Consider the following 22,189-nt stretch of genomic DNA (forward strand, 5'->3'; position numbering starts at 1 on the left):
AGACAGCCTCATCCACAAGAGGGCAGACAGCAGTAGCAAGAACCATAACCCTGCAGCCTGTGGAACAAAAACCACAATCACAGAAGGACAAACAAAATGAAAAGGCAGAGGACTTTGTACCAGGTGAAGGAACAAGATAAAACCCCAGAAAAACTAAATGAAGTAGATATAGGGAACCTTCCAGAAAAAGAACTCAGAATAATGACAATGAAGATGATCCAGGACCTTGGAAAAAGAATGGATGCAAAGACCAAAAAGATGCAAGAAATGTTTAACAAAGATGCAGAAGAATTAAAGAAAAAACAGAGATAAGCAATACAATAACTGAAGTGAAAAATACACTAGAAGGAATCAATAGCAGATTAACTGAGGCAGAAGAACAGAAAAGTGACCTGGAAGATAGAAGGGTGGAAATCACTGCCATGGCACAGAATAAAGAAAAAAGAATGAAAAGAAATGACGACAGCATAAAAGACCTCTGGGACAACATTAAATGCACCAGCATTCAAATCATAGGGGTCCCAGCAGGAGAAGAGAGAGAAAAAGGACCTGATAAAATACTGGAAGAGATTAGAGTCATAAATTTCCTTAACATGCGGAAGGAAATAGCCACCCAAGTCCAGGAAGCAGAGAGAGTCCCAGGCAGGATAAACCCAAGGAGAAACATGCCAAGACATAGTAGTCAAAATGACAAAAATTAAAGACAAAGACAAATGATTTAAAGCCACAAGGGAAAAATGACAAATAACATACAAGGGAATTCCCATATGGTTAACAGCTGATTTCCCAGCAGAAATTCTGCAAGCCAGAAGGGAGTGGCACAATATATTTAAAGTGATAAAAAGGAAGAACCTACAACCAAGAATACTCTACCCAGCAAGGATCTCATTCAGATTTGATGGAGAAATCAAAAGCTTTACAAACAAGCAAAAGCTAAGAGAATTCAGTACCAGCAAACCAGCCCTACAACGAACGCTAAAGGAAATTCTGTAAGTGAGAAACACAAGAGAAGAAAAGGACCTACAAAAACAAACCCAAAACAATTAAGAAAATGGTAATAGGAACACACGTATCGATAATTACCTTGAATGTAAATGGACTGAATGTTCCAACCAATAGACACAGATTGGCTGAACGGATACAAAACCAAGACCCTTATACATGCTGTCTACGAGAGACCCACTTCAGACCTAGGCACACATACACACTGAAAGTGAGGGGATGGAAAAAGATATTCCATGCAAATGGAAATCAAAAGAAACTTGGAGTAGCAATACTCATATCATACAAAATAGACTTTAAAATAAAGAATGTTGTAAGAGACAAGAAAGGACACTACATAATGATCAAGGGATCAATCTAAGAAGAAGATATAACAATTAGAAATATATATGCACCCAATAAAGGAGTAACTCAATACATAAGGCAAATGCTAACAATTATAAGAGAGGAAATCAACAGAACACAATAATACTGGGGGACTTTAACACCCCACTTACACCACTGGTCAGATCATCCACATATAAAATTAATAAGCAAATACAAGCTTTAAATGACACAACAGATCAGATAGATTTAATTGGTATTTATAGGAGATTCCACCCAAAAACAGCAGATTACACCTTCTTCGCAAGTGCACAAGGAACATTCTCCAGGATAGATCATACCTTGGGTCACAAATCAAGCCTTGGCAAATTTAAGAAAACTGGAATTGTATCAAGCATTTTTTCCAACCACAACGCTATGAGATTAGAAAGAAATTACAGGAAAAAATACATAAAAAACACAAACACATGGAGGCTAAACAATACACTACTAAATAACAAGATCATTGAAGAAATCAAAAAGGAAATCAAAAAATACCTAGACAAATGACAATGAAAACACAACAATCCCAAACCTATGGGATGCAACAAAAGCAGTTCTAAGAGGGAAGTTTATAGCAATACAATCCTACCTCAAGAAACAAGAAAAATCCCAAATAAACAATCTAACCTTACATCTAAAGAAATGAGAGAAAGAAGAACAAAGAAAACCCAAAGTTAGTAGAAGGAAAAAAATCATAAAGATCAGAGCAGAAATAAATGAAATAGAAACAAAGAAAATAATAGCAAAGATCGATAAAACTAAAAGCTGGTTCTTTAAGAAGATAAACAAAATTGATAAACCTTTAGCAAGACTCATTAAGAAAAAGGAGAGGATGCAAATGAATAATATTAGAAATGAAATAGGAGAAGTTACAATGGATACCGTAGAAATACAAAGCATCATAAGAAACTACTGAAAGCAGCTGTATGCCAATAAAATGGACAACCTGGAAGAAATGGGCAAATTCTTAGAAAGGTATAGCCTTCCAAGATTGAGCCAGGAAGAAATAGAAAATATGAATAGACCAATCACAAGTAATGAGATTGAAACTGTGATTAAAAATCTTCCAACAAACAAAAGTCCATGACTAGGTGGCTTCACAGGTGAATTCTATCAAACATTTAGAGAGGAGCTAACACCCATCCTCCTCAAACTCTTCCAAAAAAATTGCAAGAACACTCCCAAACTCATTCTATGAGGCCACCATCACCTTGATACCAAAACCAGACAAACATACTACAAATACAGAAAATTACAGACCAATATCACTGATGAATATAGGTGCAAAATACCTCAACAAAATACTAGCAAACAGAATCCAGAAACACATTAAAAGAATCATACACCATGATCAAGTGGGGTTTATCCCAGCGATGCAACAACTCTTCAATACACACAAATCAATCAATGTGATATACCATATTAACAAACTGCAGAAAAAAACCATATGATAATCTCAATACCTGCAGAAAAAGCTTTTGACAAAATTCAACATCCATTGACAATAAAAACTCTCCAGAAAGTGGGCACAGAGGGAACCTACCTCAACATAATAAAGGCTGTGTACGACAAACCCACAGCAAACATCACTCTCAATGCTGAAAAACTGAAAGCATTCCCTCTAAGAACAAGACAAGGATGTCCACTCTCACCACTACTATTCAACGTAGTCTTGGAAGTCCTTGCCACAGCAATCAGAGAAGAAAAAGAATTAAAAGGAATCCAAATTTGAAAAGAAGAAGTAAAACTGTCACTGTTTGCAGATGACATGACACAACACATAGAAAATCCTAAAGATGTCACCAGAAAACTACTAGAGCTAATCAATGAATTTCGTAAAGTTGCACAATATAAAATTAACACACAGAAATCACTTCCATTCCTATACACTAACAATGAAAGATCAGAAAGAGAAATTAAAGAAACAATCCCATTCACCATTGCAATAAAAAGAATAAAATACCTAGGAATAAACCTACCTAAGGAGGTAAAAGACCTGTACTCAGAAAACTATAAGACACTGATGAAAGAAATCAAAGACGACACAAACAGATGGAGAGATATACTACGTTCTCGGATTGGAAGAATCAACACTGTGAAAATGACTATACTACCCAAAGCAATTTACGGATCCAATGCAATCCACATCAAATTACCAACAGCATATTTTACAGAACGAGAACAAAAAATCCTAAAATTTGTATGGAGACACAAGAAACCCTGAACAGCCAAAGCAATCTTGAGAGAAAAAAATGGAGCTGGAATAATCAGACTTCCTGACTTCAGACCATACCACAAAGCTACAGTAATCAACACAATATGGTACTAGCACAAAAACAGAAATATAGATCAATGGAACAGCATACAAAGCCCAGAGATAAACTACGGTCAACTAATCTATGACAAAGGAGGCAAGGATATACAGTGGAGAACCGGCAGCTTCTTCAATAAGTGCTGCTGGGAAAACTGCACAGCTACGTGTAAAAGAATGAAATTAGAACACTTCCTAACACCATACACAAAAATAAACTCAAAATGGATTAAGACCTCAATGTAAGGCCAGACACTAGAAAACTCCTGGTGGAAAACATAGGAAGAACACTCTTCGACGTAAATAACAGCAAGATCTTTTTTGATCCACCCCCTAGAATAATGGAAATAAAAACAAAAATAAATAAGTGGGACCTAATGAAACTTCAAAGCTTCTGCACAGCAAAGGAAACTATAAGCAAGATGAAAAGACAACCCTTAGAATGCGGGAAAATATTTGCAAACGAATCAACAGACAAAGGATTAAGCTTCAAAATATATAAACAGTTTATCCAGCTCAATATCAAAAAGACAAACAACCCAATCAAAAAATGGGCAGAAGACCTAAATAGGCATTTCTCCAAAGAAGACATACGGATGGTCAAGAGGCACATGAAAAGCTGCTCAACATCACTAATTATTAGAGAAATGCAAATCAAAACTACAATGACGTATCACCTCACACCTGCTAGAATGGGCATCATCAGAAAATCTACAAACAGTAAATGCTGGAGAGGGTGTGCAGAAAAGGGAACGCTCTTGCATTGCTGGTGGGAATGTAAACTGATACGGCCATTATGCAGAACAGTATGGGGAGGTTCCTTGCAAAACTAAAAATAGAGTCACCCTATGACCCAGAAATCCCACTCCTGGGCATATACCCAGAGAACACCATAATTCAAAAGGACACATGCACTCCAATGTTCACTGCAGCACTATTTACAAGAGCCAGGACACGGAAGCAACCCAAATCTCCATCAACAGATGAATGGATAAAGATGTGGTACATACATAGAATGGAATATTACTCAGCTGTAAAAAGCAATGAAACTGGGACATTTGTAGAGGCATGGATGGACCTAGAGACTGTCATACACAGTGAAGTGAGCCAGAAAGAGAAAAACAAATATTGTATATTAACACACACATGTGGACTATAGAAAAATGGTACAAATCAACTGGTTTGCAAGGCAGAAAGAGATACACAGATGTAGAGAATAAACATATGGAGACCAAGTGGGGAAAGTGGGGAAGGTTGGGGGTGGGGGAATGAATTGAGAGATTGGGATACCAAATTGTACACTCTAAATATATGCAGTTTATTGTAAAAAATTAAAAAATAAAAAGTTAAAAAAAAAAAATGGGCAGAAGACCTAAATAGGCATTTCTCCAAAGAAGACATATGGATGGCCAAGAGGCACATGAAAAGCTGCTCAACATCACTAATTATTAGAGAAATGCAAATCAAAACTACAACGAGGTACCACCTCACACCAGTCAGAAAGGGCATCATCGGAAAATCTACAAACAGTAAATGCTGGAAAGGGTGTGGAGAAAAGAGAACCTCTTGCACAGCTGGTGGGAATGTAAATTGATACAGCCACTATGGAGAACAGTATGGAGGTTCCTTAAAAAGCTAAAAATAGAGTTATCATATGACCCAGCAATCCCACTACTGGGCATATACCCAGAGAACACCATCATTCAAAAAGACACATGCACCCCAATGTTCACTGCAGCACTATTTACAAGAGCCAGGACATGGAAGCAATCTAAATGTCCATCAACAGACGAATGGATAAAAAAGATGTGGTACATATATACAATGGAATATTACTCAGCTGTAAAAAGCAATGAAACTGGGACATTTGTAGAGACATGGATGGACCTAGAGACTGTCATACACAGTAAAGTGAGTCAGAAAGAGAAAAACAAATGTTGTAAATGAAGACATATATGCGAAATATAGAAAAATGGTACAAATCAACCAGTTTGCAAGGCAGAAACAGAGACAGAGGTGTAAAGAACAGACATATGGACACCAAGTTGGAAAAGGGGGTGGGGGGGATGAACAGGGAGACTGGGATTCCCATATATACTTTATACATATAAAACAGATGACTAATAAGAAAAAAATCAAATTGTATTCTTTAAATATATGCACTTTATTGTATGTTAATTGTATCTTAATAAAACTCTTTTTTAAAAAGAAAAAAAAGTCATCTAAGATCTCACTTTAGGAAGCTAGGGAAAACAGTAATCAAATTAACCCAAAGTAAGTAGAAAAGAAATAGTAAAAATAACATTGGGAGATCAGTGAAACAGAAAACAGACAGACAAAGAAAAAATCAAGGAAACCAAATGCTATCTATTTGAAAAGATCAATAATATTGATAAATCTCTACTTAGCAGGATTAAGAGGAAAAAAATTAGCCATATTAAAAGTGGATGAAAGGTCAAAATTATAGATCCTTATAGACACGAAAAAGTTACTACAAGAACAAACAAATGAACACTAAGTGGGGAAAGCGGGGGTTGTGTGGGGAATGAATTGGGAGATCGGGATTGCCATCTATACATCACTAATAAGAAAAAAAATATCAAATTGTACACCTTAAATATATGCAGTTTATTGTATGTCAATTGTATCTAAATAAAAGTTCTTAAAAAAAAAGATACTACAGAAATAATTTAAATAATTGAAATAGAAATTTTTACCCATAAATTTGATAACCCAGATGAAATGAACAAAACATTTAGAGATCAACTGATTACTAGCAACACATGATAAAATATAAAGTCTGAATAGGCCTATGTCTGTTTGTACCTCTGTAACAGAGAACAAGCCTGACTCCGTATCAGATATGTTCCTTTCACCCTAACACGTGGGCTCAGCTGCCTGTGCTTAGTCACGCTGGCTCTGTACCTCTGCTACAGAATATTGCCTATAGCTGAAATCTGTAGAGTCCACTCTCAAGGCTCTGACCTTTAAAGGTATAACACTTATTCACTCACATAGAGGTAAAAATTGCAGAACAGAAAATGACAATTGTCTTGTTGGAGGCTTATAAGAACACTGCAACCTGATCTATGTGGACAGCTGCAAGAACAAAGGATCTGGCACCAAGAAGTTTGCAACAACCAGCCCCCACCCCTCACTTTTAGTATAAAAGAAGCCTGAATTTTAACTCAGGTGAGGTGGTTCTTTGGGACACTAGTCCACCATCTTCTCGGTCTGCCTGCTTCCCGAATAAACTCAGTATTGGTACAACACCTCATCTCTCGATTTATCAGCCTGTCGTGTGGTGAGGTGATTTTAGTAACACTTTTTAACTTTCCATTAAAAAAACTTAGTCCCAGATGCCTTCACTGTCAATTCTATCAAACATTTAATAAAGAAAAAAGATCAATCCTTTACGAACTCTTCAAGAGAAAAAAAGAGTAGGAGGAAATATTTCTCAACTAATTTTTAAAATCAGTGTTACTCTGATATCAAAACCATAGATATTACAAAGAAAGACTACACCTCACTATCCCTCGTGAACACAAATGCAAAAGTTTTTAACAAACTACAGCAAATTTAATCCAATAGTACATAATGCCCAAGCAGGATTTAATCTAGGCATGGTTTAACATTTGAAATTAATCAATGTAATTCACTACAGTAACAAAAAAAGTATAACAACCATATGATCATCTTCTTAGCTACAAAAGAAAAAAAAAGCATCTGACAAAATTCAATACCCATTCATGGTAAAAACCTCAACAAACTTAGCTGTACAAGGGAACATTCTCAGCTTGATTAAACAACAACAGCAAATCTATATTGTACTTAACAGTGAATGACTGAATAGTTTTTCCTTAAGATGAGAAAGAAAGAAAATACATCCATTCTCATCATTTCTGTTCAGTACTGCACCAGAGATTAAAGCAAGTGCTATAAAGCACAAAAAAAGAAATAAAACACATAAATCAGCAAGAGGTGTAAAAAAAAAAAACAGAAAAGAAAAAAAGAGGTAAAGCTGTCTTTATTTGTGGATGACATGACTGTGCACATGGAAAATCCTGAGGAACCAACCAGAAAGCTACTAGTGCTGACCTTGTATTCTTTGTATAAAACAAAAACTCATTGTATTTCTATCCTATCAGTGAACATTTAGACAATGGAATTTTAAAAATACAATTTTATTAACAACAGAATCCTCAAACAACAATTACTTGACAGATATTTTATAAAATAGGTACAGGACTTACTAGGTGGCACAGTGGTTAAGAATCTGCCTGCCAATGCAGGGGACACGGGTTCCATCCTTACCCCAGGAAGATACCACATGCCATGGGGCAACTAAGCCCGTGCACCACAACTACTGAGCCTACGTTCTAGAGCCCACGAGCCACAACTACTGAGCCCATGTGCCGCAACTACTGAAGCCTGCACGCCTAGAGCCTGTGCTCCACAACAAGGGAAGACACCACAATGAGAAGCCATAGCACCACAATGAAGAGTAGCCCCTACTCGCCACGACTAGAGAAAGCCCATCTGCAGCAACAAAGATCCAACATAGCAAACAAATTAATTAAAAAAAATTATGTACAAAACTTGTACAATGAAAACTACAAAATCTTACTCAAAAATATTAAAGAAAACTTTTTTTAAAATGGAGATACTATATTGTGTTCATGGATTAGAAGATTCAAATTAAGATGTCAATTTTTCCTAAATTGATCCACAGATTCAATGCAATCTCAATCAAAATTCCAACAAAGTCTTTTTAAAAATAGAAACTGGAAAGCTGATTCTAAAATTTATATGGAAATACAAATGACCTAAAAGAGCCAAAGCAACCTTGAAAACAAGTGCAAAATAGGAAGACATACCTGAGTTCCTATAAAGCCACAGTATTCAAAATACTGAAGTACTAGTAAAAAGACGGATATTAGATCAGTGAAAGAGAACACAATCTAAAAAGGAAAAAGAAAAAACAAAAAACAAACAAAAAAAACCCCCACAACCCAAATATGTACAAGCAGTGGTTGTTCATCAAGGGAATTAAATGAGAAAAGACTGTTTTCAACAAATATGGCTCCAACAACTGGCATCTGTGTGGAAAAGAATGAACTTTCACCTCTAACTCACCATCACATGCAAAATTAATTTGAAATGAACAACAGAACTAAATATAAGAACCAAAACTTCACGAAGAAAGCATAGAAACAATCTCTGTAACTATGGGATGATCAAAGAAATGTTCATAAAAGGAAAATGATACATCAGACTTCGGCAAAATTAAGTATTTTACTCTTTGAAACACACCATTATAAAAAAAAAAAAGTCACAGCATGGGAGAAAATACTTATAATACATGTATCAAAGCACTTGCATATGCAATAAAAAAAAATTAAAAAGATTTCCTACAACTAAATCATACTAAAGGCCAAATAACTCAATTTTTTAAATTGGGCAAAAGATACTTCATGAAAGAAGACACACAAAAGGGCTTTAAGACATGACATATGCTCCACATCCCCAACAGTCAGGAAATGTAAATGAAAACCTCAACCACATATCACTCCACATCCATTAGAATGGCTACAATTTAAAAGACTGAAGACATCAAGTCTTGTGGAGGACTCGGAAGAACTGAAATTCTAACACGTTACTGATGGGAACATAAAATGGTACAGCTGCTGTGGAAATCTGTTTGACAGTTTCCTGAAAAGCTACCTGCACATAAACATTCCTGCAACGTCACTGCTGGGTGTTTATTTACTCAAGAGGAATGAAAGATGTATGTTCTACAAGAAGACTTGTGTAACATGCTCATAACAAGGCCATAATGGTCAAAAGCTTGGGAGAGACCAAGTGTCCATCTCCCGGTGAACAGCTAAACAACGTGGATGTCCATCACTGGAGTACTGCTCAGCAATAAAAAGGGATGCATCACTGACAATGCAGCAACACAAATCTACTGCAAAATTATCATGCGGCAAGAACCCAGACCCCAAGGATTACATACAGTACTATTCCATTCATGCTACATTCCAGACAACGCAACTGATCTCCAATGAGAGAAAACATATCAGTGGTTATCTGAGGCTGGAAGCAGCAAAAGATTATAAAAGGGCATGAGGCCACTTTTGGAGAGGTTGGAAATGATTTCTTTCTTTCCTTTTTTTTTAAACAGAACTTTTTACTTACTTTATTTATTTATTTATCGGCTGTGTTGGGTCTTCACTGCTGCACACAGGCTTTCTCTAGTCGCAGCTAGCGGGGGATATTCTTCATTGTGGTGCGGTGGCTTCTCTTGTTGTGGAGCACAGGCTCTAGGCACATGGGTTTCAGTAGTTGTGGCTCTCCAGTTCTAGAGCTAAGGCTCAGTAGTTGTGGTGCATGGGCTTAGCTGCTCTGTGGCATGTGGGATCTTCCAGGACCAGGGATCAAACCCATGTCCCCTGCACTGGCAGGCAGATTCTTAACCACTGAGCCACCAGGGAAGTCCCTGGAAATGATTTCTATCTTGAACACTATAGTAGTGGTATACACATCTAAAAAAACTCACCAAATTGTAGAGTTTAAACCAGATCAGTTTATTATACATAAATTAAACTCCAGTAAGTTTTTTTTAATACATACTAACTCTTATTTGTGAATAATGAAGAAAAAAAGTCAAAACAAGTAATCTGGAAGAGCCTATATTTAAAAATAGATACATATAATTGTCACAAAGGACAGTTCAAAAATGTTCTACTAGTGATTGCAGTTTTAAACATTAAACTATTTAAATGCATTTAAATTCAAATAGTCCTACTGGGATATTAAATATACTCTAATGTTTAAGCTGTACTGAAGATTCCATATACTTTAAATTTCTACGTTGTACTGGGAAATAGGAAATAGACACAGGTTTATTCTAAGTTGATAAATGCCTAACCTTGTTTTGACTCTAGGCTACACTCTGAAAAACAATAAACCAATATTTCTCACGTGGCAATGCATTTACCTTTTTATTACTTAACATAGCTCAAAACCCCCTTACTCCAAGGAAGTCAAAATAAACACTAACTTCTCTCAAGATTTTTCCAATCGCTCCACCTCTCATTAAAGAAAGTGCCTACAACTAAAACTCTCTGTGAGCCAGTTCAACAATGAAATATAAAAATTAAAACAGCCACTAAACGTTTCCATTCATCACAAAATGAGCACACCGACTCAGTCTTTTGATGGCTAAATGCACTTGTACTGCATAACCTGACACCAGAGCCATCTTGGGCTTGCCTAGGCAGGTAGAATTTCAAATGATGAGAAGGCAGCTTCTCAGAAACAAAAACTCATAAAACCAAAACTGTCTGGCAATGCTTAAGAAAATTCAGAAGGAACTTGCTACAAAGGACCACAGGCAAAAATAGGCCAAATTACTTCTGTATAGAAGTATGTTCTACAGAATCCTTAGAGGGGTTGGAATAAGAAAGAGAATAAATTAGATAAATTCAGGAAAGTTCCAAAAACAGACATTAAATATAGCAACATCTTTGTTATTCAAAACTCAACTAATTAGCACAGTCGTAAGAGGAGAATTTTTTCATAAAGCTTTTATAGAAAAACTCAACAGAAAACAAGCTCATAACAAAGAGTTACTCAACACACACACATTTTTTTAGGGTATTGTGAATTCAGACATTCACACCTGTATCTGCCGTAAACATTGTCTGCAAGTATCATCAACCTCTGCGTCTGAGTTTCCTCATGTGTAAGATAATCTCAAAGGCCTCTTCTGGCTCCATCACTATATGTTCAGAATAAGGATTCCTTATGACAAAAAAAATTCTAAGTATCAAATAGGTGAGAAAGTCAATGGGAATAGGAAAAATCATTCACTTATTTAGAACATGGCCTATTCCCAGCAAGATGATTCAACCTCCAGCGTGTAAGAGCCGTGTATTATAACGTATGTAATACTCAAGTAACACAACTAGACCAGGAATAAGAACCAACCATGTCATTCAGGTATCTACCCGTTCCCCTGAAAGCAAGCCATACAGCAGAAAGATCCCTAAATTGCGATCTGTTATCAACTTCTTGGATTGTTGGCATTCAAACAAGTCATCTGGTCTTTCTGTGCCTTGGACTCTCATCTATTTAGAGACTGGAACAGATGGTTTTGAAAGTCCCTTCCAACTATAGTGACCTCTCAAGAATAAAAAAACAAAAAGGCCGTTGAAATTACACTTCCTCATCAGAAGCGTGGCTCAGCCACACGCTCAGTATCCGATGTAAGCACAGAGAACCCCGCAGACTCTCTATGAATGGGTCAGAAATTCATAAAAATTCATTATTATTACTTCGGATCTGACAATTTCACATTAGTAGAAGATTATTTCAAGGAACTTTAAGATACGTTCACTTTCCTGTACAGCCCTATAGAGTATATTCTAAGGTCAAAAAGGAGCGTCCGAAAGAGTGAACTGGCTCCTGGAATGCCGCTCTTGGTAGCGGTTCAAGTTTTGTGATTCTGAGCCGCTATGGAGTCACAGGATTGAAGCCCATGAATGCTCACAGGGGATGCCATGCAACCCACACAGCACCGTCACACTCGGGTGTTACAGTTTACTTCAGATTTTTTTAAGGATTGTTATTTTTATAATTTAATTTTGTTCTATAACCATGTGCAATATTTACATGGTTCCAAAGCCCAAATCGATAAAAACCAAATTTGCTCAAAGAAGTCAAGCTTGTTCTCTATCCCCTCCGTGCACTTTTGAATGCATTAAGAGGAAAAGCATGACCTCTGGATTCAAATCCTGAGTGTATGACCTTGGATTGTGATTTAACCGCTCTCAACCTATTTCCTTGTGTCCACATGGTGGTAACATGAAGCTTCCTTCCGAGGGGGGTTGGGAGGATGCAGTAAGATCACTATGCCTAGTCCTCGGCTTGGTGAGATCCTGGTAGATTACCAGTACCATAAGGCTCTCAGCAGAGGCTCGCCGCAGTCCTGGAGCAGAGACGCAGACCAGGAGGGGAATCTGGAGGAGCCGTGTCCCTAGCCAAGGTCACAGAGCCCTACCCCTAGGACCACAACTCAAATCTCTCAGTCCCAGCAGCACGCCACAGTACTTACTCCTCAGGTGTCAGGCGCCTTCACGTTCCATGACCATCACATATTCCCTACACCAGCACAGGACAAACAAGAACTTTCTTCCCACCCAGGGCAACTTCAAAGGACTCACTGTATTCAGTGCATTGAGGGTGGTGTCATCCCGCGAGGCCGCAACGCAGCCGTCTTCTGTGGAGCCTCCATCACACATCCCTGCAAAGGCCGCCATGCTCCTGGGGAGACGGGAAGGAAAACAGCAGTACAGAAATTTCAACCCTCAGTTTTCAGAGCACATCTTCAGCACAGACCAAATTCCACTACTACATGCATGATTAAGCCAGAGTTCTCAGTCTTGCCTCTGCTCCTGTTTTGTTTTTAAAAAAATAAAAAGAATTTTAGGTTCCTCTGCAGTTCACCCTTCATTCACTGAGAAAAAGAAATGTTCTTTTTCTTCCGCTCCATTTGTTATTTCTTCCCATGCTTCAACAGCACTCAGATTTTAGTTTTGAGGTCATGAGTAATCTAAAACTACCTGCCACAACGATCGGCTGTCTTATAATCCCTTGCCAGAAAAGTCTCCAGAAAATATGTAACATTAAATCCTCTGAAACTTTACTTCCTTTCATACTATACATCAACTAACTCTAGGCAAACTGAAAGTGGAAAAGAGGTGAAAGAGCTCTTAGCAGACACCCCCCATGGAAGCCTCCATCCCTACTGTAGCCTCCAAGCTGCACTGCGGACCACAGAACAGCCAGAGCTAAAATTCCATCACTACCTCGTTTTAGCGTTTCTGTTGCACGTTGTTGAGACTGCAGTGGGTGAGTCCCAGAAACCCCTGCAGACAAAGGAAGGCTCTGCCTGCACTGTGATGCATCTGGGACAGACTTCAACTTCTCATTTTGCAGTTTTGGCATTTTCAGGTTAACAAGTACTCATACAGGTAAGCCCCCAAAGTGCAAAGCTTAGGTCACGTACCGACGAACAGCCACAGAGTGAAGCAACCTAATACAGGGTTTTTGAGCTGAATGAGCCAATTACGCAACTGTATTAAGAGGTGTTGACAATTGCATGCATGGCTTAAGATGTCTTCCTTCTGAAGAGTTCTAAAATATGACGTGGGGCAAACAGCAAGGAGGAAAAAGTGACTTTACCATGGTAAGCTATGTTTCTCTGGTAAGAAGGATCAGGGCTCTGATTACAGAGAGCACAACAAAACGTAAAGTCATAGACTGCCCAATATATAAATAAAACTTCAGGGGAAAGGAGAAAGTTCACCACCCACTAATCAATTCAGGAAGCAGAATGGTGTGGGCTCCCTTTACCTTGCTGCCCTCAAGTACATGAGGAGGTCACAGTCATTAACTCCAGGCATCCAGACCAGTTCCTCATGTTGGGTCACAGTGTCACCATCGGGAGAAGGGAATGGTTGCAAATCGGGAAGTTTGGCCTGTAAGACAGGGAGGAAGAAGTCACAGTCAAAGCACATTTAAAGAGCTGCCTGTGGCGGCAGGCCTTGGGGACAGAGGCAGCAGCTTACTGAAATCACAGAAAAATCACGAGTCACTGAAGCGGGCCTATCCCACACTTCAGGGTCATTTCACCACAGAAGCGTTCACAGTGGACCACTTGATCCCTAAGGAGCAGCAAACAGTGGCAAAGGAAGCCACTGCCACCATGGTCCACAGAGGGGAAAAGAAACGGTCGTGTGTGATTAAAAGAAATGACAAAACAAAGAATGTTTCAGGAGATAAGAGCTCCTTGAAAAAGAAGGGAGAACCACACACATTTCCAATATAATAATATCTTTACAAAGAGGAAGATACAAATGGTGGAACCTCACCTAAGGATACGTGCTAAAAAACGAAGTGAACTACCTACTAAACGAACGCCACTTTCCAGAGAGTCAATATCAATGAGTCATAATGGTAACATTAAAAACACAGCTGAACTAAATGATGGTGATAGAAATCAGATAAGCAGTGGTTTCAGGAGGAGAGGACCGCTTAAGAAGGGGCAGGAGGGAACTTTCTGAGATGACACACGTTCTGCGCCTTGATACGTATTGTCACAGCAGACAGAACAGTACACATAAGATGTGAAAAGGTCACTGTGCACCTCAATTAAAAAACTTCTTGTAAGATTTGAACAGCAGTGCTCCACAGCCAAGATTCTAAGTCAATCCCAATTCAGACTAGCCACATTTCAAGTACTCAAAGCCACATGTGACAGCGGCTCCCGTACTGGGCATGCGGGCATTAGGTACCAAGGAGCGAAGGGAATCAGGGTGAAATGAAAAGGGAGCCGCCCCATCTGGGGATGCCGCCACGGAGAAACGAGAACCACTGCTTGTACGTCCTGCAGTTTTCCAAAGTCCAGAAATCTTGACTTTAATGTGAAAGCTCATGGTTTTAAATGTTGGTTATTCAAGTTTTAAAACAACTGTGCAGCAAAACACAACGTTAGCAGGCCAATCTCTGCTTCATAGGCTATCTCTGATGCCTCTCAATGTGTTATCAAGTGATGACCTCCCCCAAACAACAATGCTCTTCTTTAATTCAGTACTGACTTGTTTACCATTTAATTGGGGGCCACAACTAATTCCGCTTAATATATAGTGATGGTATGGGAGTAAAATTAAAATACAATAGCTATTCATATCAAAAGGTCTTTGACATCTATGCCAAGCTGTCTCCCCAGCACCAAGTACAGTAGCTCCCCAACAGACGCTTGTTAAAGTAATTAAAAAATACTACTGCTGTGGGGAAGGACCAACCCCCCCAAAAGAAAAATGGACTAGAAATACAACTAGTTTACAGAAAAGGAAATGCGAATGGCTCTTCATCACAGGAAAAAATGGTCAACTTTGCTGACAAGAGAAATGCAAATTGATGACACGAGATACCATTTCTGATCTATCAGACTGACATAAACGTCAAAGTGTGACAATACACAAGGCTGCATGCTTACACTCATGTAAGTTGCCAGTACGAACACAAAATGGTACAATCTCTATAGAGGGGACCTCTGTAATATCCTAAGAATTACACGTGCCCTCTAAGCCAGCCAGATAATATCCCAAAGATAAGCTGGCAAAATAAAAATCTCTATGCATATGCTATTCATCAGTGTTACTTGTAACAGCAGATGACTGGAAGCAGCGCAAACGCCCAACAATGGGGGCTGGCGTTGGGTGAGTGGGACTCCACCCACACAGTGGGGTCCCAGGAAGTGGCAGAAGAAATTAAGGAGCTCTACATACTGCTCTGGAGGGAACACCAGAATATACTGTCAGAAGGTAAAAGAAAGGTGGTGAGGGACTTCCCTGGTGGCTCAGTGGTTAAGAATCCACTTGCCAACGCAGGGGACACGGGTTCGACCCATGGTCCCGGAAGATCTCACATGCCACGGAGCAACTCAGCCCATGTGCCACAACTACTGAGCCTGAGCTCTAGAACTGCAGAGCCACAACTACTGAAGCCCACGCACCTAGTGCCTGTGCTCCGCAACAAGAGAAGCCACCGCAACCAGAAGCCGGTGCACAGCAATGAAGACAGTAAGCAGCTCCAGTTCGCCACAACTAGAGAAAGCCCATGCACAGCAATGAAGACTCAACATAGCCAATAAAAAGCTAAATCAATAAATAAATTTAAAAAAAAAAGAAAGGTGGTGACAGTGTTTATATTAGCTACCACTTAATCTAAGAACAGGGGGCTGGGGAAATAAAAATAAGAACGATAAATCAAAACCTTAAATTAAAAACACTAAATAATCATCCATCAGGGACAGAGGGAACACGTGGAGGGGACAGGAAGAGACAGTGAACTTTTTGAACGTATTTCATTTACATGTTTAACTTTAGAGCCATGTAAGTATTTTACATAATTATGAAAACAAAATTAAGTTTAAAGAACAGCAATTCCTGAAAAACTCTAAAGCGAAATCAAATAAATCCACTTATGTTTTGTTTTTGTTCCTCTCTAGGAATGATTTCAGGTAACTTTAAAACATATTAATTTGCCTATATAGCCTCAGTGGGATATATTCTAAGGCCAAAAAAAAAAAATTAATAGCAAGTTGTTTCCAATAATCATATTGTTTGTAGCAGTGTGAGTACTATTATTCTGAGCTGCTATATGTATATTACAGGATTAAAGCAAATGAATAATTATTTTGGTGTCATTTAAAAGCTGGTTTTGAGACATGGGGAAAAGATAACAGATATGGATGAAAGAAAATTTCACTTACAGGATTAAATACAAGGCCTAGATAAAATTTTGAATTTGAAGTATCAGAAAGAAACCACGATATATTTTATCTTTAAAAAAAGAAAAAGGGGAAAAAAGCATATTTCCTAATCTGTTTCCTGAACAGGCCTGGAAACATTAACTAACCCAGTAATAATGAACACACCAGAAGCCAGTCAAAAAATGTCACTTTCCCCCTAAAACAGCGAGGACTCATTAGAGAAGTTCAGTTCTAGATCTAGAGCAGGGAACGTACATGATGAGACATTAAAATCATGTCATGCTAGATACAATACTCTACCAAAGACCAGGGGGTTGACTTAAAAGGACACACAAGACAGCATAATTTAGTAACCGCTAAGAGTAACAGCAACTGGTTGGCAAGTAAGTAACTTCGGGGACACTGATGACTACTGGGAGATGCTGCGGAACTGGCTGGTGAAAAGAGGGAAAGAGTCAAGCATTCATCCTTTCCTTTCCCACGCATTTCAGGGAATCAGAAGTTCACAAGGGGAAAGCTGATCAGCTGATACAAGAAGAAATGACAGGATTAGAGTATCAGCATTTTAAAGGGAAGATCTAAGTAACAAGTCCAATCAGACAGTGAATCTAAGTAACAAGTAATAAGAAATGGCTGCAAATCATCATTCAGAGACACACATGTGCCTGAGACTATATACATAGCACCACCCATAAGTATTCTTGCCAGGGGCAGGGTACCAAACTAGAATGTGATGAAGTCTCTAGATTTAATCTGACGGGGTGGGGAGAGGGAGACAGACAGACAGACAGACAGACAGACAGACAATTAGGGAAATCTGGATACAGTTGACACTTGAATATTAATAAATTGCTAATTTTCATTAGGTGTGGTCTATTGTGACTGTGTTTTTTGAAAGAGCTCCTATCTTTAGAATATTCACAAGTAAAATGATATATTTGTGTTTAATTTCAAAATAATGGTGGGAGAGGTGTGACGGAGAGTAAATGAAACAAGTTGGACCATAACTTGATATGTGTGAAAGCTGAGCAATGAGGATAAGGGGATTTTCACTGACTTGTTCTTTCCCTACTTTTACATATCTTACTATTTTTATCTAATAAAAAATTTTTAAGAAGGCAAATGCTGCCAATTCACAAAAAGTCCCATTATATTTGGTGCTCCAAAACACTTCTTTTTGAAAATAGAGCATAACAAATACATGTAAAATATGATATAAATTAAATATCTGAATTTAAATGAAAGTATACAAAAATCAAAGCATAGTAAATCTGTTCCCTTCTAAGAAGTCAGGCATCTTTTACTTAAGAACTGCTATCTGTTATGGTAGGGGGGAAAATCTGTAAAATGAAACTCCAGTACAAAGATCTCAAGACACTACAAACACAGAGAGGAAGAAAACATGGGTGGGAAAACACAGTAGCAAGAAAGAGCAGAGAGAGGAAAGTGTAACCAGGTAGCACCAGGGAAGACCTGGGATCCACCACTGAAATGTAATTCCTAGGCCTGCAGGCACAGAAAATACAGTCGAGATGTAGTGGCCAGACTCTGCTAACAGGCCACACCAAGAAAGGGGTGCATCTGAACAGGCAGGTGTTATGGGGAGTCCTCGGGCAGCTTCCTTCTGCCTGTCTCAGCTGTAACCCTAGTCCTGGGATAAGAGGTATCTCCTAGAAATCAGATGCCCCTGATGGTTTCTGTCTTTTGGTTTTAATATCCCTTCACTTTTTAATTTCTTTTTCATTACACAGTTAAAATGGGTTCTTAAAAATATGAAAGGGGACTTCCCTGGTGGCACAGTGGTTAAGAATCTACCTGCCAATGCAGGGGACATGGGTTCGAGCCCGTCTGGGAAGATCCCACATGTCACAGAGCAGCTAAGCCCCATGAACCACAACTACTGAGCCTGCACACTAGAGCCTGCGAGCCACAACTATTGAGCCCACATGCCACAACTACTGAAGCCCACACACCTAGAGCCCGTGCTCTGCAACAAGAGAAGCCACAGCAATGAGAAGCCTGCGCACTGCAACAAAGAGTAGTCCCTGCACGCCGCAACTAGAGAAAGCCCGCATGCAGCAACGAAGACCCAATGCAGCCAAAAATAAATAAACAAACCATAAAAAGTTACTTAAAAAAAATGAAAGATACATAAGAAATGCTCACCATCTAGACAAAAAAACCTCTATACCCTTATAAGGAGTCGCCTGCTCTCACGTCTCTAGTATGCGATGGCTACAGTGGCTCGATTCCAACATCCATTTCAACTCAAATGACAGTCCAAGCCAGGCATGCTAATAAACTCATTTCCTCAAGTCTAGATATGGACACATGACCCCATCCATGGCAATGAGACTTGGGGACTAAGGGAGACCTTCTGGGAAAACTTTCCTTCTTCTAAGGGGAAAAGAAGGATGATCACTTTCCTCCTCTCAACATTTGCTATATTTTCATTCACTGCAATAGCCGCTATTATTTTATGTGCCCTTAAAAAGAAGAAATGCTGCCAATTAAATTATAATCACACCATAGGATGTACAATGAAGCCCGACATCAGATATAATGAAATGTGAAGGGAAGAAGTGCATCTTAGAATCAGTGAAATTCAGCTCTTGGCCTAAGGAAGAAGGCAGCCCACAGGGGCAGCTGAGCACCAAACCCAGAGAGCCGGAGAGAAGCAGAGCAGAGCCCCAGTCCTGTCTGACCAGGGTGTGATGATACGTGACACAACAAACAGCCATGTTCAGCCAGAGTTTTCTGGCCCTACCTGTTAAAGCATCCTAACTGATAAAGAGATCAAAAAAAAAAGATGACAAATATAACAGCAGAGTCTTAGTAAACTGAATAAAACATGGAAGGGCACAGGTCATGCACAACAAGCATCCGAAAGACAAACATCTTAACCATTTTGACTTTTCTGAAGGAAATGGGGTTTTTTAAAAGTTAAAATGAAAGTATGCAGTGACCAAATGTTCATCAACAGATGGACAGACATACATACAATGCATCATTCAGCCTTGAAAGGGAATTAAATTCTGACATGTGCTATGACACAGGAGCACCGGGAAGACATTATGTTAAGAAAATAAGCCAGACACAAAAGGACAAATCCTGGGTGGTTCCACTGATATAAGGTATCTAGAGCTGTCAAATTCATGGACACAGAAAGTAGAAGGGAGGTTGCCAGGGAATGAGGGGAGGCGAGAATGAGGAGTTACGGTTTAATGGGTACCAAGTTTCACACTGGGAAGATGAAAAGGTTCTGCAGGTGGATGGTTGCACAACAATATGAAGGTACCTAAGGGCACCTAACTATTCACTTAAAAATGGTCCAAATGGTTAATTTTATATATATTTTACCACAATTTTTTAAATGTATGTGATCTTAAAAAAAAATAAATCTCTGCATTTATATAAAATTCCAAACAGTATAACAACAGTTCTAAGTCGCTGCTCAACAGAATAAAGGGCCAGTTAAATAATAAAAAATAAAAAGCTATTAAAGAAGCTACTAAAATTTGCGTTACCTGATGGCTCGGACCGACACGAATTTCTCCCTGGGTGCTGTTCAGCCTCCTGTCATGAAAAGAGCAGATCGGATTAGCACAATATAGTTCTGACATAAACATTCACATGTTTTCAAGAGGGAGAACTGGCTTCCCCACTATTTCTAATGTTGCCTTTACATGCACACTCCCCCAACCCCCACACACATCTCTAAAACTTTTTTCTTCTACAAACCCCTTTACTGTAGCTTCCTGTCTTGAGTATCTATACCATCGTTCTTTCATCCCCCAGAGAGACGAACATTCCTACGGTACATTCCCAATACACATTTCTTCTTTTCAAAACATTTCAGGGTGCCCTACTATAAATTTTATTAAAATATAAACAAGATAGCTTATGATTCCTAGCACACACACTGAGCCACTCATTCATTCATTCAACAAATATGTACTAAGTACCAACTGCAAGCCAGGAACAGCCCTAGGAGTTGAGGATAAAGCAATGAGAAGGGGGAAAAAAAAACAATCCACAAATATTTCTGCCTTATTGGAACTTTCATTCTAATTTGGCTGAAAAACAAAGAAACAAATAATAGGTCAGATGATGAAAAGGATCAAGGAATCAAAGGGGTGATAAATGATGAACTTTTACAGTTCTGTATACAGGATAGTCAGAAAAGGCCTTATTAATACAGTGAAATTGAGCAGAGATGCAAAGGGTGTGGGGGGATGGGCCCAGCAGATCTAGGAGGTGAAAGACCTGTCTCACTTCCCTGACGTGCTTACTGCACATGCAGTGCTCACTCTCCCCTGCTCCAAATCCAAACCATCCAGCATCCTTCTAAAAACCACTGTTTCACTGAAACCTCTCTTGACCTCCCCCCCATGCCACCTCACACATGTGGGGTATCTTCCCCTTTTCACTCCTTCAGGAAACATTCACTGAAGGTCTCTGCATCCAGGCCTTCCACAGGGCTCGCAGTGGGAACACGGTGGTGGACCAAAGAAACGCAGCCCCTGGCCTCCCAGAGCTCCGTTACCCTCGACCACCCGTCACGACCAGCTGTTGACTCTCTTCAGAAACCCTTTCCGTGTCCAGTGACAAGTCCTCACTGTGCTGTACAGTCACCCATGCATTTTCACTAGTGCGGAAGAGAAGGCTCTTCCACAGTGAGAGCTGCTCGACAGTTATCTGTCAACCTGGACTGAGCTGAGGAGCAAAGCAAAGCAGCAAAGACCAAAGAGGAAGCACCGTCTCCCGTTTTCCTCCCTCGGATCTGATACCCCCCACAATTAGCTCTGAAGCTGCTAAAATGGATTTTGGAAAACTATTATTTCCTCAGGTCTAGCATTTTCTTCTTTTAACCTGACAGTTCTTCTTGTGAAGGGTCTTATTTTGGCAATGTGGGCAGCAGGTATGACGAAGAGAGAAAACTAACAGAAAGAAACTGGTCTAATCCTTAAAAAGCTTATAATCCATCTACCTGGGGAGGTAGCAGCCATGCCCCAGACACCAGAACAGGTCCAATCGCTCCATTCATAAGCCCAATGCATTTCAGGAGAAACAGAGTAAAAACGCTACGGGCCGTGATCAAAAGGAGGCGGGCTTCCAGAGGAGGTTAAGTTCCAGAGAGAACCCTGAAGGAGATGAGAAGCAGGACA

General features: G+C 39.2%; 1 protein-coding gene across 4 annotated transcripts in view; it reads right to left on the bottom strand.

Annotated features, from left to right (window-relative positions):
• Positions 1–22,189, bottom strand: part of RERE (arginine-glutamic acid dipeptide repeats) — a 410,456-nt gene that overhangs the window by 115,801 nt on the left and 272,466 nt on the right. For all 4 annotated transcript variants that reach the window (XM_057695312.1, XM_057695296.1, XM_057695303.1 and 1 more), the window contains 3 exons: positions 20,549–20,597; positions 14,099–14,223; positions 12,907–13,006 (listed from right to left, as the gene is read on the bottom strand). In XM_057695312.1, coding sequence (XP_057551295.1) covers positions 12,907–13,006; positions 14,099–14,223; positions 20,549–20,597 — 274 coding nt within the window. The remainder of the gene's footprint in view (positions 1–12,906; positions 13,007–14,098; positions 14,224–20,548; positions 20,598–22,189) is intronic.

The sequence above is a fragment of the Hippopotamus amphibius genome, chromosome 1, assembly GCF_030028045.1.
Source record: "Hippopotamus amphibius kiboko isolate mHipAmp2 chromosome 1, mHipAmp2.hap2, whole genome shotgun sequence".
In the NCBI taxonomy this organism is placed as follows: domain Eukaryota; kingdom Metazoa; phylum Chordata; class Mammalia; order Artiodactyla; family Hippopotamidae; genus Hippopotamus; species Hippopotamus amphibius.